The sequence below is a fragment of the Trachemys scripta genome, chromosome 6, assembly GCF_013100865.1.
Source record: "Trachemys scripta elegans isolate TJP31775 chromosome 6, CAS_Tse_1.0, whole genome shotgun sequence".
Taxonomy (NCBI): domain Eukaryota; kingdom Metazoa; phylum Chordata; order Testudines; family Emydidae; genus Trachemys; species Trachemys scripta.
Genome location: NC_048303.1, coordinates 36,288,716 through 36,312,353, shown reverse-complemented (window position 1 = coordinate 36,312,353; position 23,638 = coordinate 36,288,716). Strand labels below are relative to the sequence as shown.

Here is a 23,638-nt window from a genome sequence, read left to right as displayed (position 1 = left end):
CCCCCCCAACTGCCCCCCAGGACCCTACCCCCTACCTGTACCCTGACTGCCCAAAACTTTCTCCACTCCCCCCAAAAAGCCCCCCCCTGAACTCCCGACCCCCCCCCGTTTCTTGACTGCCCCCTCCAGAACCTCCCTGCCCCTTCCCCTGGCCCCCTTACCCTGCTGCTCAGAACAGGGTGTTGGGCTCTGTGCGAGCCGGACACGTGGCTGCGCTCCCCAGCACAACAAAACCCGGTCCCTGGCCCTGCACAGTGCTGCCGGAGCCGGGCTGCAGGGGAGAGCTGCCGCCTCAGAATGCAGGGCGGAGCTCCTCTACAGCTGCTCCGGAGTCCAGCCCGTGACTTCCCTGCAGCCCTCCCAGCCGCTCGCTCTGCTCTGCCAGGGGAGGGGGGAAATCCCGGACATTTTGAGTGCTTTACAAATTCCCCCCGGACGCTATTTTTAGCACAAAAAGGAGGACATGTCCGGGTAAATCCGGACGAATGGTAACCCTACACTATATGCCAATGGCAATGCTATTATTTTGTGTACAATCTATTGCCAAACCTAATAGTCTATTTCTTTTTACTTACTTTATGTACAAGAAAACAACTATATGCTTCTAGAAAAATGTTTTTATTGAATTACATTTTAAAACTAAGTATTTCTTTTGTCATTTACTTTTATGTTAATTTTTTTTTTTTCCTGTTTCCAAATGTTCTGTGTGCAGCAGATTTTTGTATTGACAATGAATAACTGCATTTCAGGAGTCAGTAAGGAGGAGGAAGCTAGAACTGATGACTGCTGGATAGGGAGCTGCTTGGACTTTTGGCATGTGGAAAGGCATGGGAGTCCCAGGTGACCAGCTGAAGCTTTTGGCATCTGTCAGAGGATGCACCCTTCCCTACCTCTTGTGGGTAGATTTGACAAATATTGTAGTTAGGAGAGATGTTTGACTCCTAGTAGTCCCCCCACACCCAGACCCCACCAGCAACCTTAGATAGTAACCAATTGTACCATTACTCATTACCCACAATCTTCCACTGCATGCAACAATGGTGGAGACACTGGCTGGATATTTATTTTCTGAATATCAGCAGTGAAATGATTAACAATACTGCCATTTAATACTATCATATTTTATGTTTCACAGTGAATGCCTCATTAAATGAATGGAAAAGTCCACTCGTGGCAGAACTATTGTTTCAAGATTTGGAAAGGAAGACAGAAATGCAGCAATTCACATTTGTTTCACAATTGGACATTCTGAGTCAGAAACATAAGAGATATCCTCCTTTACACAAAATTTTTTAGATTTAGTAGGTCTAGCGACCAATTCTAGAGTTTGTGCATCCACCTCCACGAAACCGACATAGCTTTCTAAAATATTCTAAGCTTAAGGCATCAGAGACTGCAACTCCTAAATTTGGGAATATACAGACACAGAAGACATTTGGAAATATACAGACACAGAACACAGAAGATATAAGGCCTTATTGACCCAAAGCTTACCACAGCTAAAGGGTGCTTAGCTAAAAGCAGTCTCAGAACCATTTAGACATGTTGCTTTATTCATTGATTAACTTGGCTATTACCAGTCTTTTTTCTTACTTTTAAGTAAAACCCTAAAGAAAATAAAGACCTGCTCATAACCAGATTATTTTTGGAACATGAGACGGTATTATCACTAGGATTGTTTGGCTGCTTTGCAACAAAGCAAAAGCTTAACTCCCCTATACAACAGAACTCTTGAGCAACAAGTATATCAAATTAGTTATGGCAAAAATTTGAATTAAGTAGTATTGCCTAGAAACATACAGAATTTAGATGGTATAAAAATGATTCGATTTCTAGTTCAAGCAAAATATCAAGATGAAAAAAGTACAAATCATGTTGGAATTAATTAATTTAAAAGCCTAAACAGTAATCAAAATTATATGATTTTGCATTCCAGTACTTCAGCCTCAGGGCAAGAAATCAATGCTTTATTTTATAACATTCTGTAATGTGATGGGATACCATATCAGAACATAAACAATGACAGTTTTCCCAGTATATCAATGGTTAACCACTAAATATAGCGGGTCATAATTCAAACAAGTGCAATTTTCAATCTGATACATATTGACACTTATTGGTTTTTAAAACTGGTCACTAAAATAATCTACATGTTGGAAAGGGTGTGGAGTTTTCAGATTTGGCTAACGGCTGCTGTAAACCAGAGTTATTTCAGTTTATCTTAAATGATTTAAGCTAAACAGCTTGATTTAAGCTAAACAGAAATAGGCCTGATTTACACCAGAACAGGAGTGTATACAGAGATGTTTGAACTGGTATCTAAGCTGTTTAAAAAAAAATTTAAAAAAATCACACCATATATTAAATTGTAGAAACTCTCTTATTTAGAGAAGGCCTGTCACTAAATTCATACAAGCTATCTTTATCCAAATTGAACATTTCAGATTTTTTCCACTACTGCCCTTCAAATACGTAGCATCAGCATAACATATTAAGTTTATTGTTTTATATTTATCAGGCTTGTCTCTTGAGCCTTCTGTACATAATATAATTATGCGTCATTTTATAAATTTTAGATCTCTTTGAAGTGGAGTGAAATTCTAACAATGCGTAGAATGTCATGGAAAGAATTCTGAATTATATCTAGAAACAAAGACATCTATCACTTACCATCACCTCTACATTCCGATGAGGTTCCACAAATCCATGAACTGTCAATTTACGAAGCACTGAAAAATACGGTAATATCTTGCTTGCACAGTCTCTTTTTGTAGAATGCTGTCCCGCTCCCCATCCACCCAGATATCAAGTAATTAAACATATGGCTACAATAACCATTGCCATAAAAGCCTCTAATTATTCAAATATGAAATAAATTGCATTTATTTTGCACCTTTAGCCTCCTCACCCGCATTCTTGCCACTAATTTAAGTTTGGCAGTACTACTTTAAGGTAAAGCTGGGTAAATAATTGATTTTGTGATTAGCTGGCAGTTCTGAAAATTAGGAAAAAAATGTAAATTCAGAAAAATTTCAGTCAATTGAAAAGGTCCGATTCAGGTTGAACAAAACATATTGTTCGACCTGAAACATTTTGTTTCTGGGCATTTTTAAAGGGCAAGATTCACAAGCGGCTGGAGGGGGAGGAGGAGGAAGTGGTGGTAGTTATGGTGCCTCCCATTCAAGCTTTAGCCCACTCGTCAGGACATTCACCCAGGATGTGGGAGACCAGGGTTCAACTCCCACCTCTCCCACATGTGGAGATGGGACCTGACCATGGGTCTCACACTGCAAGACTGTTCCCCATCCACTGAGCTATGGGATATTCTGAGGTGAATCCCTCAGATTCTCCTGGTAAAGCTCTTCCATTGTGTCTAAATTAAATAGCCATTGGAGCAGGAACATCAAGTTGGGTGTCCCACCTCTCAGGTGAGTGCCCTAATAAGTAGAATATAAAGTCAGATTCTCCCTCTTTCTGGCCAAATGATTATTTATACAAAGTGGAACAGCTTCAGCACAAGAGATTGAAAAAGACCCACCCTGGACTACCCTAAAGCCCATGGATTAAGACAGTCTTCCGCAATGTCGGAGATACAAGTTCACGTCCCTGCTCCAAAGATTTATTATTTATACACAGTGGAACAGATTCAACATGAGAGATTGAAAGAGACCCACACCATAATATCAGATAGCCCAGTGACTGGGGAATCTCCTGAAATGTGGGAAACCCAAGTTCAAATCCCTTCTCCGCATGAGGCAGAAAATTGAACCTAGGTCTCCCACATCATAGCTGAGTGCCCTAACCACTGGACTACAAGTTATAAGATGGACAGTGGCACCTCCTCCTCCTGCCATTTTGTGAACGGTGCCTTAGTGTCCCCCACCCCAAAAAATGTAATTGAAACCGTTCAGCAAAATTCATGTCAATACCACAAATACTTTCAGCGCCCTGAAAAATTAATTTTTTGGTAAATTTACTATTTGCTAATAAATATTCACCCAGCTCTACTTTAAGGTTCCATTCATGTCAAAATAAGGCTAATGAACAATAATGAAAAAAGGTAACTCCAAAAAGGTTCTTCTTTTCCTGGTCTATCAAAAGGATCCAGTGCCCTAATTTTACCATTTCTGGAGTTCTCTCACAGGGAAGAGAACGTGTCATTTCCAGAAACTCCTGAATACTACAGCCCACAAAGCCTTCCTTTTAAATCTTCTGATGTTTGAAACAGATGTGTTTGTAGTCCATAAACAGAAGGAATACAGACACCCCCCCGACTTCCGGAACGGAACACCTTGCGTAACTCGAATTTTGCATAAGTAGGAAACATGTACCTGACAATTATGAAAAAAAAAAAAAAACCCTCCTATTTCTAGCTTACGGAACTTTTTCCTTAAGTGCAGATTTGCGTACATTGGGTTTGCGTAACCTGGGGGGCGTCTGTAGAGAGATTCACAAACCACATCTCTTGAAACCCAACATAAGACTAGGGTCATCCATCTCACCAGCACAAAGTAGAAACAGCAACTCTAAAATGTGCAACAGCTATACTAAATGGCTAACAACTATTAAAGAAGTTATCCAAAATAGCCAAGTTATAACTATTTCCAATTGGTTTCTGATAAAAGCAGATCCAGGTACACAGAGCAAGGTTTTTCATTTCCTATGTAGCCCAGCCCAACTGCTAAATACTCAAGTAGAAAAGAACTGAGATTATTGGGCTCCAAGTGGCTTTGCTAGAAGATTCTAAGGTTCTCACAAGATGCCAGGGACACCGTAATCCAACAACAGGAATACACAAATGTCACCTGAATAACCTTATTTCATCATTTATAGTACATTAAGCACACATATTTAACAATCTTTTTAATTATTACCTTTCAATGACAACAGAGTTCTTTCTAATGAATTTGTAGCTGCAGCTTCATCTCCCGTAAAGATCTGTTGTAGGAATGTATCTGTGTGATGATTCCATAAGGAACAGGCAAAACTATAAATTCCAGATGCTAACTGTAAAGAAAAACCAATACACTTGAATCTCAATATTTGACACTAGTACAATAAATGTATAGATTCACAAATCTTTAAGGCCAGAATGGAATGTTAAATCTAGTGTGTCCTCCACCATAACATAGGCCATCATCACTCCTATATAATAGCTTGTTTGATTAAAAAATAAAATCTTCCATAAAGGCATCCATTTTTGATTTTGAAGACAGCGAAGACACAGAGAATCCCCCACTTCCCTTGGTAGTTTGTTTCAATGATTAAAAATGTGTTCTTTTATTTCTAATTTGAATGTATCTGGCTAATCCACATGGCTACAAAGAGAGTTTTGCGACAATAATTCTTCTTGCTGGAGAACAAAATTGGAGAACTGGTTTCTTTACAAACAAGTTTCAACGTGACATATATTGTAGATTGGTGAATGTCTGTTACACTCTATTCCAATTTATAGTCATATTTATGTTGTTTAATAAAAAATAGTATTGTACAGTATGTGCACGTGTTGAACCCTATTTTGATGACAGCTGCATAGTTATGTATATTCTTTACTGATGAAGCATATTAAACTGATTTTCTGCCCCAAGTTATTTAAGTTAAGAAATTATAGTGAGGTTGAGACAGATAGTTAGTTGCAAATTTAAACATATGGAGCAAGTCTTTATATATAAATAACTCAATTTACATTTCAAAAACCATAATCTTTATTTTTTTTAAATCACTGTCTTTTATCCATCCTGCAACAAAGGGGCATACTGTATTTAGAAAATATTATAAGAAATAAAGGTTACTTTCATGTAAGAAAACAGAATTATGCCCTAATTTCCCAGAATGAGTTATTCCAACCTAGAGAATGAGGATTTAGTAGTCTGCACTGAGAGTTTCCTGTTCATTTATCCCATTAGATGGAGTGCAGTGGCACTTGATTCAGCCTCACAAAACACAGGTAAGCCACTAGAGACCAAGAACATTAATGCAGAGTCCTTGTGCCTCTAAGTTCCCCAGCATCTCATTTCCTCACTCTGGCTCTCTGGCAGCACAGCTCTGATGGAGCCATCCTCTGAGAGGCGTCCAACCAGCCACTGTTCCCAGAACACTTATTGTGTATGGCACGTAACAGCTGTCCACACTGCCAACCAGGAGTCAGTGCAAGTTAACACTAGTTCAGTCACAATAAATCTGCAGTGGGCAAACTCGTGGGTTTGGAGATGAAAGGGAAATTATACTACTGAAAGCAACTGCTCCTCAAGCCCCACAATGCTTTGAATCCATGAAGTCTGAAGTCTGTAGAGAACCTGCAGAGTTTCCGTTGTTCCCTGGGAGGAGAGTGCTGCAGAGATGGCTTTCCCCCACTGAGCTTGCATTCTCCTCGTATAAATGGAAAGGAGCATTTGAGCCTTTTAAACATTTCCAGGGGTAGTATGGGAAAAGCACAAACAGGCTTGGTTGAAAATTTAACAAGTGGGCAAAAGATGCTGGCATCGTGGGCCAATCGGAGGTGGAAGTCAACATTTCAATAATGAATGAGACAGGACAGGTATGATAGGGATAAGCTGTTAAGCGCCATGAAAGTGAATGCAAGTAGTAACTTATGTTTGATACAAACAGGGAAGAGGGAGCCAGTGGTGGGGTGACGTAATGGGCTAGGAGAATAATCTTTGCAGCAGCATTTTGAATGAGTATGAAGAGAGTAAGGATGCATTTGTCAAGACCATACAAACGGATGTTGCACTAGTTGAGACATGATATGAGGACAGCTTGGACAAGAGTTTTAGATGTGTGGATTGGTAGAAAAGGTAAAATTGACATGTTATGAAGAAAGACGAAGCAAAATTTAGACATAGCCCAGACATGAGGACCTAGAACACAGATCCGAGTTAAAGATGATGCCCAGGTTACAAGCCTGAGTGACAGGCAGGACAGCAGTGTTGTCCACGGTGATCAAGAAAGAAGGAAGAAAGAAGACAGCCGGAGGCGGGGGGGAAATGGGGGATACGAGCTTTTCTTTTTAGCCATGCTGAGCATGAGCGATGGCTAGACATCCCCAGATATTAGTTTGAAAAGAAAGAGATAGGTCTGGTATAAAGAGGAGGATCTGTGAGTCATCAGCATAGAGATGGTAGTTGAATTTGTAAATGAGATTATCCAGAGATAAGGTGAAGAGAAGGACAGAGCCCTGCAGAACCCCCAAAGAAAGCTGAAGGATGGATGAAGAGGATATTCTGAAGGACACACTGAAGGAGCAATTAGAGAGGTAGGAGGAGAACCAGAGAAGGAGAGAGTCAGGAGTACAAGATTTCAAGAGGAAGAACAAGGTTGACTATGTCAAAAGAGGCTGACAAGTCAAGAAGGGTGAGGATGAGGTACTGGTTCTGAGCTTTAACCAGAAAGAAGTCATTAGAGACTTTGGCGAGTGGAATGCAAAGTGGGGAAGTTGGACTGGAGAAGGTTAAGGGTGGCACTGAAGGAGAGGAACCTCAGACAGTTATTGTAGACAGTGCCGTCAATGAACTTTAACTATTCACGATGACTCCAAGATCTCTTTTGTGATTGATAACAGCTAATTTAGTCACTATCATTTTGTACGTATAATTGGGATTATTTTTTCTAACATGAATTACACTTTGCACTATCAACACTGAATTCATAAACCACAGTCTCACATAGTAAACCATGGTTCTCACTTAGCCAACAGCGATGTAAACCAACAGTTATGATGAAAAAAACAATTTTTTTGCTAATTAACAAAAGTACATAACCCAGGGACCTCACTATATGCTATTGTGAATTAAGCTAAACTGCATTGAGGCTATTTTCATTCAGAATGAATGTGTCCACACTGGGGTTTAAAGCAGTTTAATGAATCCACTTTAAATTTACACCTGTAGTTAATTCGGATTAGCTTTCCTGAGAGGCCCTGTGTAGACAAGCCCCTTAGTTTGTTTCACTCTCAAATCATGGGGTCAGCACTAGCATCTTCATACAGATGACACACTGACCTCAGAGAGCAGTTTAGGAATCAGAGGCAGCATGCTGTATTTTCATATGGACAGCTGAACCAGATGTTCAAAACAAGCTTACCTGGGTTAGGGGCTTTTGCTCACCCAAACTCTTGCAGGTCATCTTATGCAGGAAGCATTAGGGAGTAACTTGTACAAGAAAGCGGGTCAATCAGATCACAAAGGCATTGCAGCAACTTGATGCGCCATATTTGGCAGAATGATTGAGGAAACTTGCGTTTCAAGAAGAATGCAAACAGGTCTGTTAAGGCCACAACTGCCCCCAATCAAACACAAGAGACCAAAAGACAGAGGAAAGGAGATTATATTTCCCTAGAAGTATTACAGTGTAGCTTAGAACATCTACCACATAATTATATTTTCCCTGAAGGATGACTGACCACCACAGCAAAGAGATTTTTCGGTCACGTTTTTCTCCTCTGAATTTGGACGCCTACTAATGTGCACTCAGACAGCCCCAATTTGTTCAGTTAAATAGTACTGAGCATCCTGAATACACACCCTTGCACAACATTAACCTGAATATTAATGCACGGCCTATAATGAATTTGGAAATACCATCAGCACCTTTCTAGATAACCATTGTTTAATATAATTCTTGACAGAATGGTACCAATACAGTTCCCTGTGCCTAACTGTGCTAGAAAACAGCTTTATAAAATATACTTCATATTAGTTGACACTGGGTTGAAGAAGCACTATTCTATAACCTATAGGACAAATCTATATGCTATACTCAACAGATTTGTATAATGGAGAGAGTAGTTGCATGATTTGTCATTTTCATTCAGACCTATTAAATTAATACAAGCAGTTGAATGCTGCCTGGGATAATTTAATTTTATTTCTGCCTCTGCCACAGAGTTCCTATGTGATGTTGGGCAAGTAATTTAAACCAAACTTCTTATAGGCAGTCACTAATTGTATTCTCATTTTCTGGGTGTTGGTCTTGAGGATCCAGAGTCTGATTTACAGAAATGCTGAGCACTCACAGCTGCAACTGAAGTCAACAGAAGTTGAGCTTTCAACATATAAAGTGCTACATAATGTGAAATACTCTAAAGAATCAAGCCGTAGGCATCTCATACTGGGCCCCCAAAATTAGTGAACAATTTTGACCTTCTGCTCTCCATGTGTAAAATAGGAATAATAAAAACCCCTCACGTCACAAGGATGTTGTGAAGATTAAATGATGACTGTGAAACACTCTGATATTAAAGTGATGAGTGTCACAGAAAAGCCCATGAATAAATCAATAATTTTGTATTCACAGCACTGTTTGAATAGTGTGCAGTAAATAAAGCTTAAGGTCACACATTAGACGAGTAACTGAAATGCTGAATATCTTATTAATTGAGCTCTCTCCATCTTGTGCACTGAATGAGGCAGGGGTCCTGTGGCAAGAAATAGTTATAATGTAATTAAAGACTGTATCATAATGCAGGGGTTGAATTAAGGTTGTACAGGATACTATAACACTCTCAATTTCCTAATTTTTGAGTGTTTCATTTTGCAACTTTAATATTTTTTTCAGTTTTATTTCTGTAATTTCCTAGGTTTTTGAAAAAAGCAAACTGAAAAAACAAATTCCATCACATGGCATCATAATGACTCCCTTGTGGTTCTTCTGCAGAGTTGGAACCTTTAGGTCCACCATACACAGACCTCTGCCACTTTATAGGATGGAATTACTGATAGCAATAGTAGGTTGTTACCCTCTACGTAGAGCAGTACTAGAGGGAGACGACACACACACTTGGCCAGTGGGTTTCACAGATATTTACAGGAATGGCAAAACTTAGCAACCTTGGGTCCAGGCTCTAGAGAGGAGTACTCTAGAGATCACAGACCCTTCTGCTTGTCTGTCTTGTCCTCCCCACAGCTTATTCTTCTACCCCATCACTACCAACCTGTCTTCCTATTCCATTTCCAGTCTCCACTAAAGTTTCTTATCCCAGTGCCAGTCTCCTTCCCAGCCAATTCTAGTTTCCATCCTACCAGCTTCTTGTCCAATCTGTCTCTCTTTCACTGGGATGCGCACACACAGGATTTTCATCCAATCTCAGTCTCCCTTTTCACCAACAAAACTCTTACCTGACTCCTTGTCCCAATTTCCCAGCAAGTCCCAATTCTCCACGCTGTTCCTGGCTCATCTCTCCCTCTCTCCATTTTCCTTCTCCTCACTGGTTCTCGGTCTCTTCCTCCAGACAATCCCACTATCTCCTCTTTGCCTGATTCCTTCACTGGCTCCCAATCCAAGCCACCCACACACACCCCAGCTCCCAGTCCCAGCCTCCATGCCCAATCAGCCCCAACCTCCAGCTCCCACTCCCAGCCTCGTTACCCCCATCTGTCAGTGCCAGCCTCCATCCCTCATTTCTCATGGCCAGTCTCTCTGCCCAGTCAGTCCCAAAATCCCCTCTTCATGTATCTCATTCCCAGATGCCTTGCCCACTAGTCTCTGTCATCCCCCAATGATTACAAGTCCTAGTTTCTGCCTTCTCCCCCAGTTCCAGTCTCACCAGATTCCTAGTCCCAAACTATTCCTTTCCCATCTCCCCAGTCCAGCTCTTGTTCCCCTCTGCATTCAAGCCAGGCGGCTTCCTCCTCCACACTTCCCATGCACCAGCAGGGGGGTCACTGACAGCACTGGAGAGGCAGACTCCTGGCTCTCAGTTCCATTGCCCGGCCTCACTTTGGCACATTCCATTCTTCTGAGCCACCAGAGCCTAGTGTGGAGCATTCCGAGTCACTCTGAGGTATGATTCACATTCAGTCTGGCCAGCAATAGGAGTTGTTAGGGAATGGAGCATGCTCAGTGTGGACGGAATCTTCTTACACTTTAGCTGCTGAATTCTAAGAATTCTCTATTGAGCATGAGCAAACCAAGTTTTGCTCGGCCAAATTTGGGGGACAAGCAAAAGAGACATCCCACCTGCTAAATTTTGAATCTCTAATCCAAAACAGGGAGGCTATGATGGGGTAGTGAATCCTAATGGTCACCCATCCCCTCATGTGGCATGGCCCTTTAAGAGGCTGAAAAGATGCTGCTTAGGAAGACCTAGAAAATCTGATTAACAGAACCCAGCTCCAGGGGTGAGAGCTGGGAAGACTCCTAGGTAAGGAGAAAGCGTAAAACTAACCAATATAGCTGGGTTCCAAAGAGGAGGGCTGGGGATTCTTGTGTAAGGAAGCACTGAAAAGGGGTAATCCCAAGAAGGAACTGGGAAGATTTCCAGACCAGAGGCTGTTTACTGACATAGTAAAGAGTCTCCTGAAGGAAGGAGCCAGAGACAGCTAGTTAGCAAGCCTGAGGTGATGAATGTCCCTGGATGTGTCTGAGTGAGCTTCTGTTTGTGCTTATGGCTGTCAGTAATAAATGATAAATAATAAACCCTTACAAGGAGGTTGCTTTTTGATTAAAAAAGCTGTCTTGACTTGTTTATAACCCGGCTTAAGGGAAGTGAGGAAGGATTCTCCTGTAATGCCATATCTAACCGAAAGGGGCACACACTGGGGTAACCTCCACACCAACACAGAGCCACTAAAGCTTCTCAGAGAATAGGTCACCAGAATTTTATTTTTTTTTAAAAACAGCAGAACAATGTATTTTTCCCTAGCCTCATACTTATAAATGGCTGAATCATTTTGGTTGAAATTTAAACAAAAAAAATCAGCCTGAGGAAGACACCCAGCATGGAAAATTTCAGCCCAATGGTTAAAAGTTTGAGAGAGTTATGAGCAATTGAAAACAGGATCTTATCATGGAAAGCATCAGGCAACCTAATAGGTAGTGCTACCAGCTCACCTTAGCCTACTTTTTTTTTTTTAAATACATCACATATTATGACTTGTCATGTATAGAGAATAAATAACCATTTATGACACCCTTTCACATGTGCACCTCCCATGTACCCACTTCCACAGCCCATCACAAACATTTATAAACAAATACATAAAATAGCATTTCTACTCTTCTCTCAAGCCCAGAATATTACATGTTGCATTATTAATAGCTTTACTTACGTCATAAAAAAGTTTCCTATCTGCAGCAAGTCGTTTAGATGCCAGCGTCTTAGTAACATGATAAAAAGTAAGTAATGCTCTGTGTTGGCGGAGATCATCTTGGACTTTCACTGATTCCAGAAGAGTAGGAATAAGCTCTGGCCACTGTCTAGGGCAATCCAGCCTAGCAACTTTAGCAATCAACACAGAGATCTGAGTGGCTATCTGCAGAAAAAAGAGTTACCAGAAAGACACACATAAGGCCTAGGTAGATTTAATAAAATTTACATTCTAGAAACTTAATTTCTGTTACATTTAATAAACCTGCTAATAAAATTTTAAGCTACTTGTTTAGTTGAGGCTTAGTCAACATTTTACTGTATTACTGTATTTTAAAGGGCAGCTAGAGTCACTATATGCATTTTAGCAGCCTATTATAGTTAGGATTCAATAGAGACCATTCTTGGCCCAGTGAAAAGTTTTTAATCTGACTTCACTTCTCTTCCTGTTTAATTCTATATTTTTTTTCTATACAGAGAGAGAGAAAGAGAGAGAGAGAGAGGATAAACACACACACATATATAACAGCTAGGTAATGTTAACAATACATATGGCCCTCATCAACATAGTATATGAGCACCACTTCCTGTTTCAAAACATGGCCTTTTTGCCTTCTCTATTTGTATAATGGTAAGAAAAGTGTAGGCAGAACATAATGCCAAAAACAGGCTGCAGCCTCAAACTGCCACAAACTAAGTGCTTGGAGCCTCTAAGCATTTAAGCACATGCTTAAAGTTATGCACTCAAGGCACTCTACTGGATCAAGGACTTAACTTGCTAGTCTGCTTCAAGCAGCAATAACTTGTCCTATTTCCCCCTGAGATTTGCCCTGGATGACTATGTTTTGGGGGCATTATGGGTTGGATTCATGAGCAGGACTCATCACCCTTTTCCAGCAGCAGCCAGTCTGTACCAACTGTATTTGGCAATTGGCTATTCTGAACTGAAGGCTAGTAGAAGTGAAGACCTTCCTTCACAATAAATCAAGTCATATACCCTCCTTATTCACCAGAGTAGATCTAGAGTGTTGCTGTATAGATGTTTCTGTGGCAGCCTGGACAACCAAAGAGTTAGAAGCAGAATGAGAAAAGATAAATTCTGCCCCTCTGGATGGGACAAAATAGTGGTTTTCTTTCCTTTTAGGGGTGTGACGAACTGGGACTGTTCTTACTGTGGTCTTTGAATGCTGACAGGGGAGTGTGGCTAGGATAGTCTGCATTGGGGGATGGGAGACTGACCGACGGAGAATACCTGAGCATGTAACATGAGAACCCAGGAAGGGGTTAGAGGCCAGGTGACACCTTTGCCCGGGAAACTGAACAAAGGGCTGTGGGAGGGGTCGCTGAAGAGAGAGTTTTCAGGAGCTGGCTGGTGATATGGCTGGGAGGCAGATGGGGCTCTGACCTCCCAAGGGGGCTGGGGTGCCCGGGGACCCCAAGATGGACCTAACTGAGGGGGATCCTGTTGTCTGTGCCTGCAAGACCTGTCTTGGACTGTGTTCCTGTCGTCTAAATAAACCTTCTGCTTTACTGGCTGGCTGAGAGTCATGGTGAATCGTAGGGAGACGGGGGTACAGGGCCCTGAGTCCCCCACACTCCGCGACAAAGGGTATGGATGCAAGTGGCTGGGATATGTCAGACTGTTCTAGTTGGTTCCAAAATGGGTACATTAACAAGAAACGCAATTTGGCTGGATCTGGAGGATTGGAGGGTCTGTAGCTCCTCTGCAACCCTAAGTAACAGTTCTCTTTCCCTGGAGCACAAAGGGTCCTGGCCTGCCCAGAATGACAGAGCTAGCGCAGTTATAGTTTGTGCCACAGTTAGGTAAGGCAGAGCCAATGCTGCTGGTGGTTGAGGCGCCCTATGTTTGGCTTTTGTCAGTGCTATTGTTTATCAGGGTTTAGGCTTAAGGGCTTGTCTATACTTACCGCGCTGGTTCGGCGGCAGGCAATCGAACTTCTGGGTTCGATTTATCGCGTCTAGTCTGGACGCGATAAATCGAACTCAGAAGTGCTCCCCGTCGACTCCGGTAATCCTGCTCGCCGCGAGGAGTACGCGGAGTCGACGGGGGAGCCTGCCTGCCGGGTCTGGACGGGGGTAAGTTCGAACTAAGGTATGTCGACTTCAGCTACGTTATTCACGTAGCTGAAGTTGCGTACCTTAGTTCGATTTGGGGGTTTAGTGTAGACCAAGCCTAAGTTGGTACCGGAGGCACCATTGCCACTGGAGCATGGTCTGGTAGCAAAAGAGCCCTGTATTTGGGGGCTCTCTTGTCATGATCCTGAGACTTAGGATGTTCTAAGTCCTCATGGGATGAGTGGGAAGACTTACGCAGGGTTATATCCAACTTCTTTGAAGAGATTTTGGAAGAGAATTTGCTCTTGTTTTTATGAGAATGCTCCTGCCCTCCTGACAAGACCCCAGTGGGGATCAGTGGAAGTAGATTCCCTGGCTCCTAAGTCAGACCTCACGACAGGATGTATACTCATTGCTGAGTCAGGCTGATGTACTAGAGGGGGATCCTCCAATCTGAGTCCTACTGCTTTCTCCATTAAGCGGTTCTTAAGACAAAATTCCTGCCGCCCCTCCCTCCCCCGCGGCTGTACAGGCAGCATTGATGGTCATAACTGATTGAGAAGAAGTGTTGGCAAGAAGCACAGATTTTGAGGCCCAGAGTCCTGGGCATAGTTCAGTACCCGCAATGAGGTACTGGTGGAAGGGATGGAGAATCTAACTATGAAACATAACTAAAAACTATCAAGTAAAATTCTCAACTATTTACAAAATATATACAAATGTATTTACAGATTGAAGAATAAAGGAAGATGAAGCTCTGGATGCTGGAGTTTCCAACACAGGCCGTGCAGCAGTATGAAGAAACTGGAGAGGCAGACAGTCTGCTCCACTCTTTATCTCCATGATTAGAGGCACAAGGAGAGAGAGGGCACATGTACAGACCAACAGACCTTGCCTTCCAGAATTCTCTGACTTTGGGCACATGAAGCACATGTGTATTCACAGTGGAATAAACATAGGAACCAGAACTCAAAGAATGAGTCTTTAGTCTACCTCAGACAAACCCAGAAGTACAAAAATTAGTTATTTTAAACATAAAGAGATACAAATTTAGTTCTGAAATATACGAGGGCATAAATACGATAATCCAGTCAAATGAAGAAAAACTTGATACTTAAGAAAAACTTAATTCTGTGATAAAATCTCACATCCCACATCAACATGAAATACTATTTGAATGGAAACATGAAAACTGGAAATTCTGCCACATCTCATTTTTAAACATTCATTTAAAAAAAAAGTTACATCCCAGTAAGAGCATTTGTTAAGAGAATAACTAATCATCATTAATTTCATTACTAACCTGATTCACTGGTTCGTTGAAGTTGGTGATGAGCCCAGCACGCAATGTAGATTTCTCCTCTTCCGAAAGAGCACTGTTATAATAAGATGTTTAATTAACATGTTATATTTTCAAACTATAAATCCCCCCCAACTTTTATGCATATTTATAGAGAGTTATTTTTATAGGTAGTATCAGTAAAAAATTTAAAGACCCAGGCTGGATAAAAATCAATGATTTTTTTTTTAAACAAAATATTAGATTTGTTCATTTAAATTGAATATTTTTAATTTAAATTGTTTTTACTTACATTAGATACAAGTTTATTTTTAAAAAATAACCTATTTGAAATTGACAATTGAGGGATATACTTATTATTTATTAAAATATTTTTAAATTAAACAAAATATAATATTAAGCACTATACGTATGCTGCCAAGTTTTAAAGAAAGTCAGATCACTGAACGGCTGGAAGTCACTGGTTAAGCACCTGGAACCATAACATGATGAACATGCTAAACCAGCTTTTGACAGCAGTAGCCTCTTCTGCAGGTACAGTGAGAATATTTTTTTCATTTCAGTTTATTCAACTAGTTCAGCTCAATGACTAGTTTATTCAAAGTTAAGAAACCAATTAGGAACTGGAAAAGCACGAAATCTTGTTTCTTCTTCCAATCTGAATAAAAACTAGGTGTGAAAACATGATATCTACTAGTTCTAAAATCTTCCAGGACACAGTGACCTGAAACAACCACTTCAGTTCACTAACTAAGGATAATACTTCCTTTGATTAATAAATTAATCTTAAATGGAAAAGGTGTTTTTTTTCTTATGTATCTACCACATTTAAGGAAATTTTATTTAATTAATTAAAAAAATAAAATGCTGGTTTTGTGCATGTTTAACTGAATTCCAGTTTCCATCCAAATAGAGCATAACACAAATCACAAGTAAAAAGTTAATCATTTATTAAAAAGACATGTATCATTCAACATTTTCTAACATAATACAAACGTAAAAATTTATAATCTAAATATATGTTAATTAAGCTATATAACTGCTTAATTAGTGTACACAGAGCATATCCTCTTGCTTATAAGAAAGGAGCGCCAAATTTAGTATAAAGGCTGTATTTAGTTGCAAATTAACGTTTTAATGGTTATCAACAAAAAAAACAAAAAACCTTTCTATGAGAAAATAACTAAAAAAAGTAAAAATGCAAAATCTGATTAAAATCAATTATTGAAATCAAGGTTTCCTGCTTGCTGATTTAAATCAAGATTAAAATCAGTTATTTAAATTGCTCTGATTTAAATCAATCCACCCTGAAAAGACTATTTCCATTTGAGTTTAATACATCTGACTGGATGATGAATATTTTCATGCATATAGTTTTCTTGCTACTAACAAACTTCAGCCTGGTGAAGTATAAAAAGATCATTATTCTGGTCACTGACATTTGAGAAAGTGGAGAGACAGTAGGAGGACACAAAGATGGACGAATACATGCACTTATGAGACCTTTTGTGATCTACTTTTTATTGACTTCCAGCAGCGTATATAAATCACGTTGCAGGCGGTTGTGTGTAGCTAGGTAATACACACAGACTTATGACAGATTTATCTTGGTTGCAGTCCATTATTAACAGACTCAAACCCAACACATATACTCACAGATAACTTGCAAAAGAATATAAGACAAATATAGAAAACAGGATCAAACTGATACTGTGTATGAAATATTATGTACAGAACTGTAAGCTGATGTATAACAAGGAAGGATAAGCAGTGAGGGACTTAACACAAGTAAATAATACTTTTTTTACTTTATCCTTATACAGCACTGTACTTTTCACCAAAGTATGTATTTTAAAGTATGTTACAAACAATTAAGCCTCAAAACACATATGAGGATATTAGATATTATATTTTCACCTAAGGTTAAATAAAGCTGCAGAAAGATTAAGTGACATTGACACAATGCAAAAAAACATGATAATAATTAAGTCATTCTACTGATTTTTAAACATGCATTTTCCTATCATCACTACAGGGCAGCATTAAAGTTGTTTGGATTACATAACAGTAAATGTTTATAACTTAACATGTTTGGATTTCTTAAAAATTAAACCTTAACTCTGAATTTCCCTAGCGTAATACTTGATTTTGGGATAACTACAATATCCCTGTAATGTGTATTTTTATCCTAAATTATTGAGATGCACTATCAATTTTAATTCCATTTTAGCATTGCTTTGTCTGGGAATTTCCTTGCTTTTATGTAATTAAAAGATTCATACATGAACACTAAAGGAAGAATCTCCAAGAGAATGTTATAATGTGATAGTTCTAATTATATGACAATATGAAGTATCAACATTAAATCATTTTATTTTAATTTGTATGACCAGATTCACAATAATTTACTTAACTCTAGAGTTGTGCAAAACACAATTAAACCGAGTTCAGAGCTGCTTTGTTTTGCCACAGCAATGCACCTCCTATACTCACTTGTGCACACAGAGAGACCTTAATTTCTCCCTGCCTCCCTCCCTGCTGCACTACCTACATACATCTGCATGTATGTTCCCCTTCTCTCTCGCTCTCTATATTGAACAGATCCAGAGCCAACAGTAGCTTTAGAAAATAAAATTTTAGGAATAAGTCATTTTTGCCATTGATTTTCACAACTGAAAATTTATCTGTCAGCAGAGGCAGGAGCATAAAACTGCCTTCAGAGAAACTCAAGAACTGTCCTCAATCAAAATGGCCTGTAATCTCCCATTGTTCTCAACAAGAATGAACCAAGTTGCCTTCTGGGAAGCTCCCCAGACCGGTGGCCAGGACCCGGGCAGTGTGAGTGCCACTGAAAATCAGCTCGCATGCCGCCTTCAGCACACGTGCCGTAGATTGCCGTAGATTGCCTACCCCTGCTATAGTGGAAAACTGAAGATCCTTTGGAAGATGCAGCATTTGAGTGAAAATTATTGATATATGTAGCAATAACTTACTAGAAAAACAGATTAGGGATGATAAATTCCAGGCTCTATGGTCAACTTTTATGCAAATACAGTTTTAAGCCTTCCTTTCACATTTATTTTACGTAACTTCTTATACAATTTGAGACTATATACACCTCTACCCCGATATAATGCGACCTGATATAACACGAATTAGGATATAATGCGGTAAAGCAGCACTCTGGGGGGGTGGGACTGCGCGCTCCGGTGGATCAAAGCAAGTTCGATATAACGCGGTTTCACCTATAACGCCGTAAGATTTGTTGGCTCCCGAGGAGAGTGTTATATCGGGGTAGAGGTGTATTACTATATAATTTAACCATTTCTCACTTCTGCAACATACCATATTGCACATGACTGTAGTTATATCTTTTTTAGAGAAGTCTAAATGAAAAAATAGTTAGACAATGGCCTATTGTGCATTCAAAATAAGGAATTTTAAAACATTTTATCAGGATTTACAGATTATACAGGGCCTGGAAAAAAAAATTCACACATTAACTGTTGGCACATGGAAAGATCTCTGGCAAAGGACCTAAATGATCATTTTCAGCAGAATGTAAGCTTTCACCTAAATCGTTTCTATCAAGCCTTTATGGCTGCAGAGAGACACTTGCAAATGTTAAATGAACCAGTGTTCTCTTCCTGAGTTTGCTGACAGTTCCAGAATCTACATTCCTTTTCACAGTTTTCTCAAGCAACAGAGAGAAACGTACCAGACACTAACCCAGACTGACTCCCTTCTAGGATTCAGTTCTCCCAACAAACACTACTAAGTTCCCTATTGTTTAAAACTTGTTATCTTAAAAATATACCTTTTAGCCTAGTCTAGACAAGCCTTAAAGGTCCAAGTTAATGCAATACAAAACAAAATGAGATGTGTTCTTACATCAAACATTTATAGCAATTTTCCTAGTTTTCAGCGATGTTCCTCTCCAGCTACATCACACGTACTCTCCTCTCCCCTACTCCCCAGATTAATTTAGACAAATTTTAGGACATGGGTACATTTTCAAAAGTTCTTTTAAGTCCCATTTTCAAAATGAATTTAAGCATTTAGGAGCCTAAGTCCGATAAGACTTTCAATGAGACTTAGATGCCTAAATATCTTTTTGGAAATGGGATATGGATATTTTTCAAAATTTTACCCTACTGTTTTTGAATAGTTCTATAAAAGTGGAAAATATGTTCGGGAAACAGTAATTCAAATTATCTGAAGTATCCAGGTGCCGTTTAAAAAACCAGACACTACCATCATTTTATTTGGTTAGACCAATGGTTCTCAAACTGTGGGTCAGGACCCCAAAGTGGATCGCAACCCCATTTTAATAAGGTTGAAAGGGCCAGCATTCGACTTGCTGGGACCTGGAGCTGAAGCTGAAGCCTGAGCTCCACCCTGTCCCGGGGCGGCAGGGCTCAGTATCCGGGCTTCATTCCTCCCTTCCTCCTCACCCACACCCACTGGGTCACGTAAGTAATTTTGTTGTCAGAAGGGGGTTCCAGTGCAATGAAGTTTGAGAACCACTAAGTTAGACATATCAAGTATGTCTTAAAAAATAGCCAATCACAAAAGCCTACACTTCTGAGTAACATTTTCTGATATTTGTAAACTATTGTGCTTACAATTAAGACATTTAATCTTCATTTTAAAAGTAACAGTGACATCTGCTGGATGGTAATTGCCCAACAGGATACTCTTGGGAAAAACAAAGCATAAAAAAGCAATTTAACTGATAATACTTTTTCACTTATATTGTGTGTTATTTAACGGGAACTCATCTCCTGTGCCAAATTTTCTCTACACTCAATCCCACAATAGTCATATCTGTTACACCCAACTCATCCTTCATGTAAATAAACACAATATGAAAAAGTCAGGATTAGGGTTCTACTACAGGATCGGGTAGGAGAAGATGGACTATTCAGGAGAAAAATCTTCAGACACAAACATCTTATGATAAGGAAATATGGCAAAGTGCTAAAAAGCACTTGAAAAATTGATCTGTGCACAAGTTACGTATCTGAGGTTTATCCTTAATGTATTGATCTTTCTAAGACCTGTCAAGTGCACAACAGAAGAAAAAAAACAAAAATATGCTCATTAATAGTTACATGTAATAAAATGTCTCAAGACACTTTAAAAACAAGAAACTCATGTTTACAGAACACTTTTTTCTCAATTGATAAGCAGCTCATGTGATGCAACAGTGACATCTGCTGGATGGTAATTGCCCATCCATATTATGTTGAGCCCACTGCAAAAGACTTGCTGGAGAGTCAAAAACCAAGAGAGAGAGATTGTGATCTTCCCTTAATATTTTAAGTTGTTATATTACAACTAAATTATGAACAAAAATAAGTATTTAACAGAGAAAGTAACTATAGTACCATTTGCTAAATTAACTTCACTTCAGTGTTAAAATTCATGGACTGAAAAGCTAGGGTAGGCAACACTACTAAATTGCTTCAGTTGGAAGCCAGAAAGACAGGAGTTGGCATCAGAGGTACTGAAATCATTAAGGTTTGGACAATTAAACACTTTTTTTCTTTTGGCACGAGAGGAGAAAGAGGGGTATTTGTCTTGATGTTTTATGAAGTGTGGAAAGAGGAAAAACTGAGGCATTCACTTATTCAAATAAGTATTTTCTTTTGTCATCCTCAGAAATCCAGGATGAAAGACTACTTATCCTGAGTACTCACAAATCCAAGCATAAATTTGGTGTAAGAGAGCATTATTCAAGTTGCTACCACAATAACCTAATTGAGGGGCACCAAATATACAAGAACGGAGTGAAAAGCCATCCACAACAGCAAGGAAAACAATGCAGCAAAGGAACACAAGCTCAGAAAAGAGGACAGCTTCCCAGAGAAAAAATTAGGAGCAGGAAAAGCATCAGCTTAATGAAGTGTTGAATATGTAACAGATAGAATCCTAGAGACAACTGGCCAGATTATAGCCCCTGCCCCACTCCAGCGACAAACAGGGAGCTGTGAAGAGGCCATAGCAGGCTGGGCAATAACCCCTGCTCTATTTCAGTCCCTGGCATGGGGGGTGTATTTGTAGCAGGAGGGAGAAGTGGCCATAGCATTCAGCACTACAGACATTGATACTCCGGGGGGGAATTCTGCGTGACTGCATGCCTGCAGAAAACGCTCCCCCACCCCCCACAGAATTCCTGTGCTTCCCTGCAGAAAACATGGGTGCAGTTTTTGGGGGGATTGCCCCCCCCAAAACAGAGGCAAGTCATGGGTGGGCACCTCGGCAGCAGCTGGGGCTCCCCCATTAAGCAGGCCCATCGAACCCTCACCCTGACAAGCCCTATCCCTCCACACCTGGATCCCCCCCGACGAGTCCCACAAACCAAGACCCCCACCCCACTGAGCCCCAACCAGCTGCACCTGGACCCCCACCCCATCAAGCCCCATCAAGCCCCATTCCTCCAGCACCCGGACCCCACACACACACTGAGCCCCACACACCCCCATCTCCCCACAACCAGACCTCCCCTGCTGAGCCCCAACCACCTTCACCTGGATCCCCTGCAGAGTCCCATTGCCCCTGCACCCAGAACCCCCAATGAGCCCCTGTGCATCCAGATCTCCCACTGAGCTGTCCACAGCCAGACTGCCCCACACAGAACCCTCTCTCCCCATACCTGGATCCCCCCACACTAAGCCCCTCCACACTTGAATCCTGCTGGGCTGAGCCTGCCTACCTACACCTGGTGCACCTGGCAAAGAGGGGCAGGGCCCCAGGTTGTTTCTGGGGCAGGCCCAGCCCTTGCACTGTGTCAGGGTCAGATGCAGCCTCTCTGACGAGTCCCTATACTGGGGGAGGTGGGGGCTTCAGGGTGATCTCCAACCTCAATGCATTTAGTGGCCTGTGCTCCCCACTGCCATGCTGGAGCCACATTTATTGACAAATAAAATTTGCATAATTTTAAAATATTGTGCACATAATTTTTTTTTTTTTTTTTGGCACCGAATTCCCTCAGGAGTAATTCTAGGCTGCTGAACAGCCCACAGGCAGCCATGAGGAGGCAGCTGTAAGCCTCGATGTCAAGTAGAAGCCAGGTGTTACCTTCTGTGTTCTTGAGAGGCCCAGATGCTATGCTGTGCCTATGTTAGGAAGAGAAGTGATGACACTACTAGAGACACAATATTGTCAAAGTAAGAAGATGCCAGACAAAAGGAAAAGGAAAAATCACAATCTCTCCTAGAATAGGGGATATGAAGTGCTGCAAATAAGACATGTAAGTACATGCTTATCAAGCTTAAGCAGCTGGACTACTATGTTTCCAACATATCCAGGTGCTGTACAAACAATTAAATCTGCGCTAGAAGAAGTCCATTACCCAGTCTAGTAGCTAGAACTAGTATTGCTTAGATCAGCAACTAGAGGAAAAGAAGTTATAGTCAGCCTTGGTACAAACATACATTAGTTCTTGTTATGCCAGAGTCCTTTTCCCCAGACCTGGGGAAGAGTGGCGGGGCCTAACCAAGTTCAGTAAGTCACCTTCTCATTTTCCATAAAACTCTTCAACTATAAAATAGGGGCTATTGTCTTCCCTGTGGCCCCAAAAGAGGTGAAGAGAATGGGAGATCTAACACTACAAAATGGTTATGGTCACTTCCTCCAAAAGGCCATTATTAAAAATAGTTGTGTGTACAAATATATAGAATAGTTATTATTCTTAATCTACTCACAAAGCAAACATGCCTTAGTGAGTTTTACTACCTGTTACATTTTTCTTTGAGAGAGTGCTGCAGAGATCCCTGGAGCTTTTTAGTCTGAGAACCCTTTAAGAAGGATATCTTTAGAAAACTGGTATTGTAGTTGTTGCTCTGCAGCAATATGTATTTTAATTGCATACCACTCAACTGCCTAACTCTGCAAAGAAATTATGGTTATGTAACTTCATATTATTTTCCTGTTTCAGTAGTTTGTTGTTGGTAAGAAAAGAACTGAAGATTATTTCCAGTGTTCCAGTTACCTCAGCAGGAAGAGCAGGGGGCTAGCTCTGGTAGAATCAATAGAATAGAAATTTAGATTTATGGGAGTTCCCATGAAGCCCAAGCACAGACCCAAGATTATTAATTTATTTAAATACTTTTTGAGAGCAATAATTGACGGTTCTTATTGATTCTCCACAAATATGTAAATTAGATTGCATC

At 40.4% G+C, this 23,638-nt stretch overlaps 1 protein-coding gene across 5 annotated transcripts in view; it reads right to left on the bottom strand.

The window, feature by feature from the left end:
- Positions 1-23,638, bottom strand: part of IPO11 (importin 11) — a 253,163-nt gene that overhangs the window by 205,269 nt on the left and 24,256 nt on the right. For all 5 annotated transcript variants that reach the window (XM_034773322.1, XM_034773326.1, XM_034773323.1 and 2 more), the window contains exons 5-8: positions 15,465-15,537; positions 12,048-12,251; positions 4,875-5,007; positions 2,671-2,729 (exon numbers count right to left, since the gene is read on the bottom strand). In XM_034773322.1, coding sequence (XP_034629213.1) covers positions 2,671-2,729; positions 4,875-5,007; positions 12,048-12,251; positions 15,465-15,537 — 469 coding nt within the window. The remainder of the gene's footprint in view (positions 1-2,670; positions 2,730-4,874; positions 5,008-12,047; positions 12,252-15,464; positions 15,538-23,638) is intronic.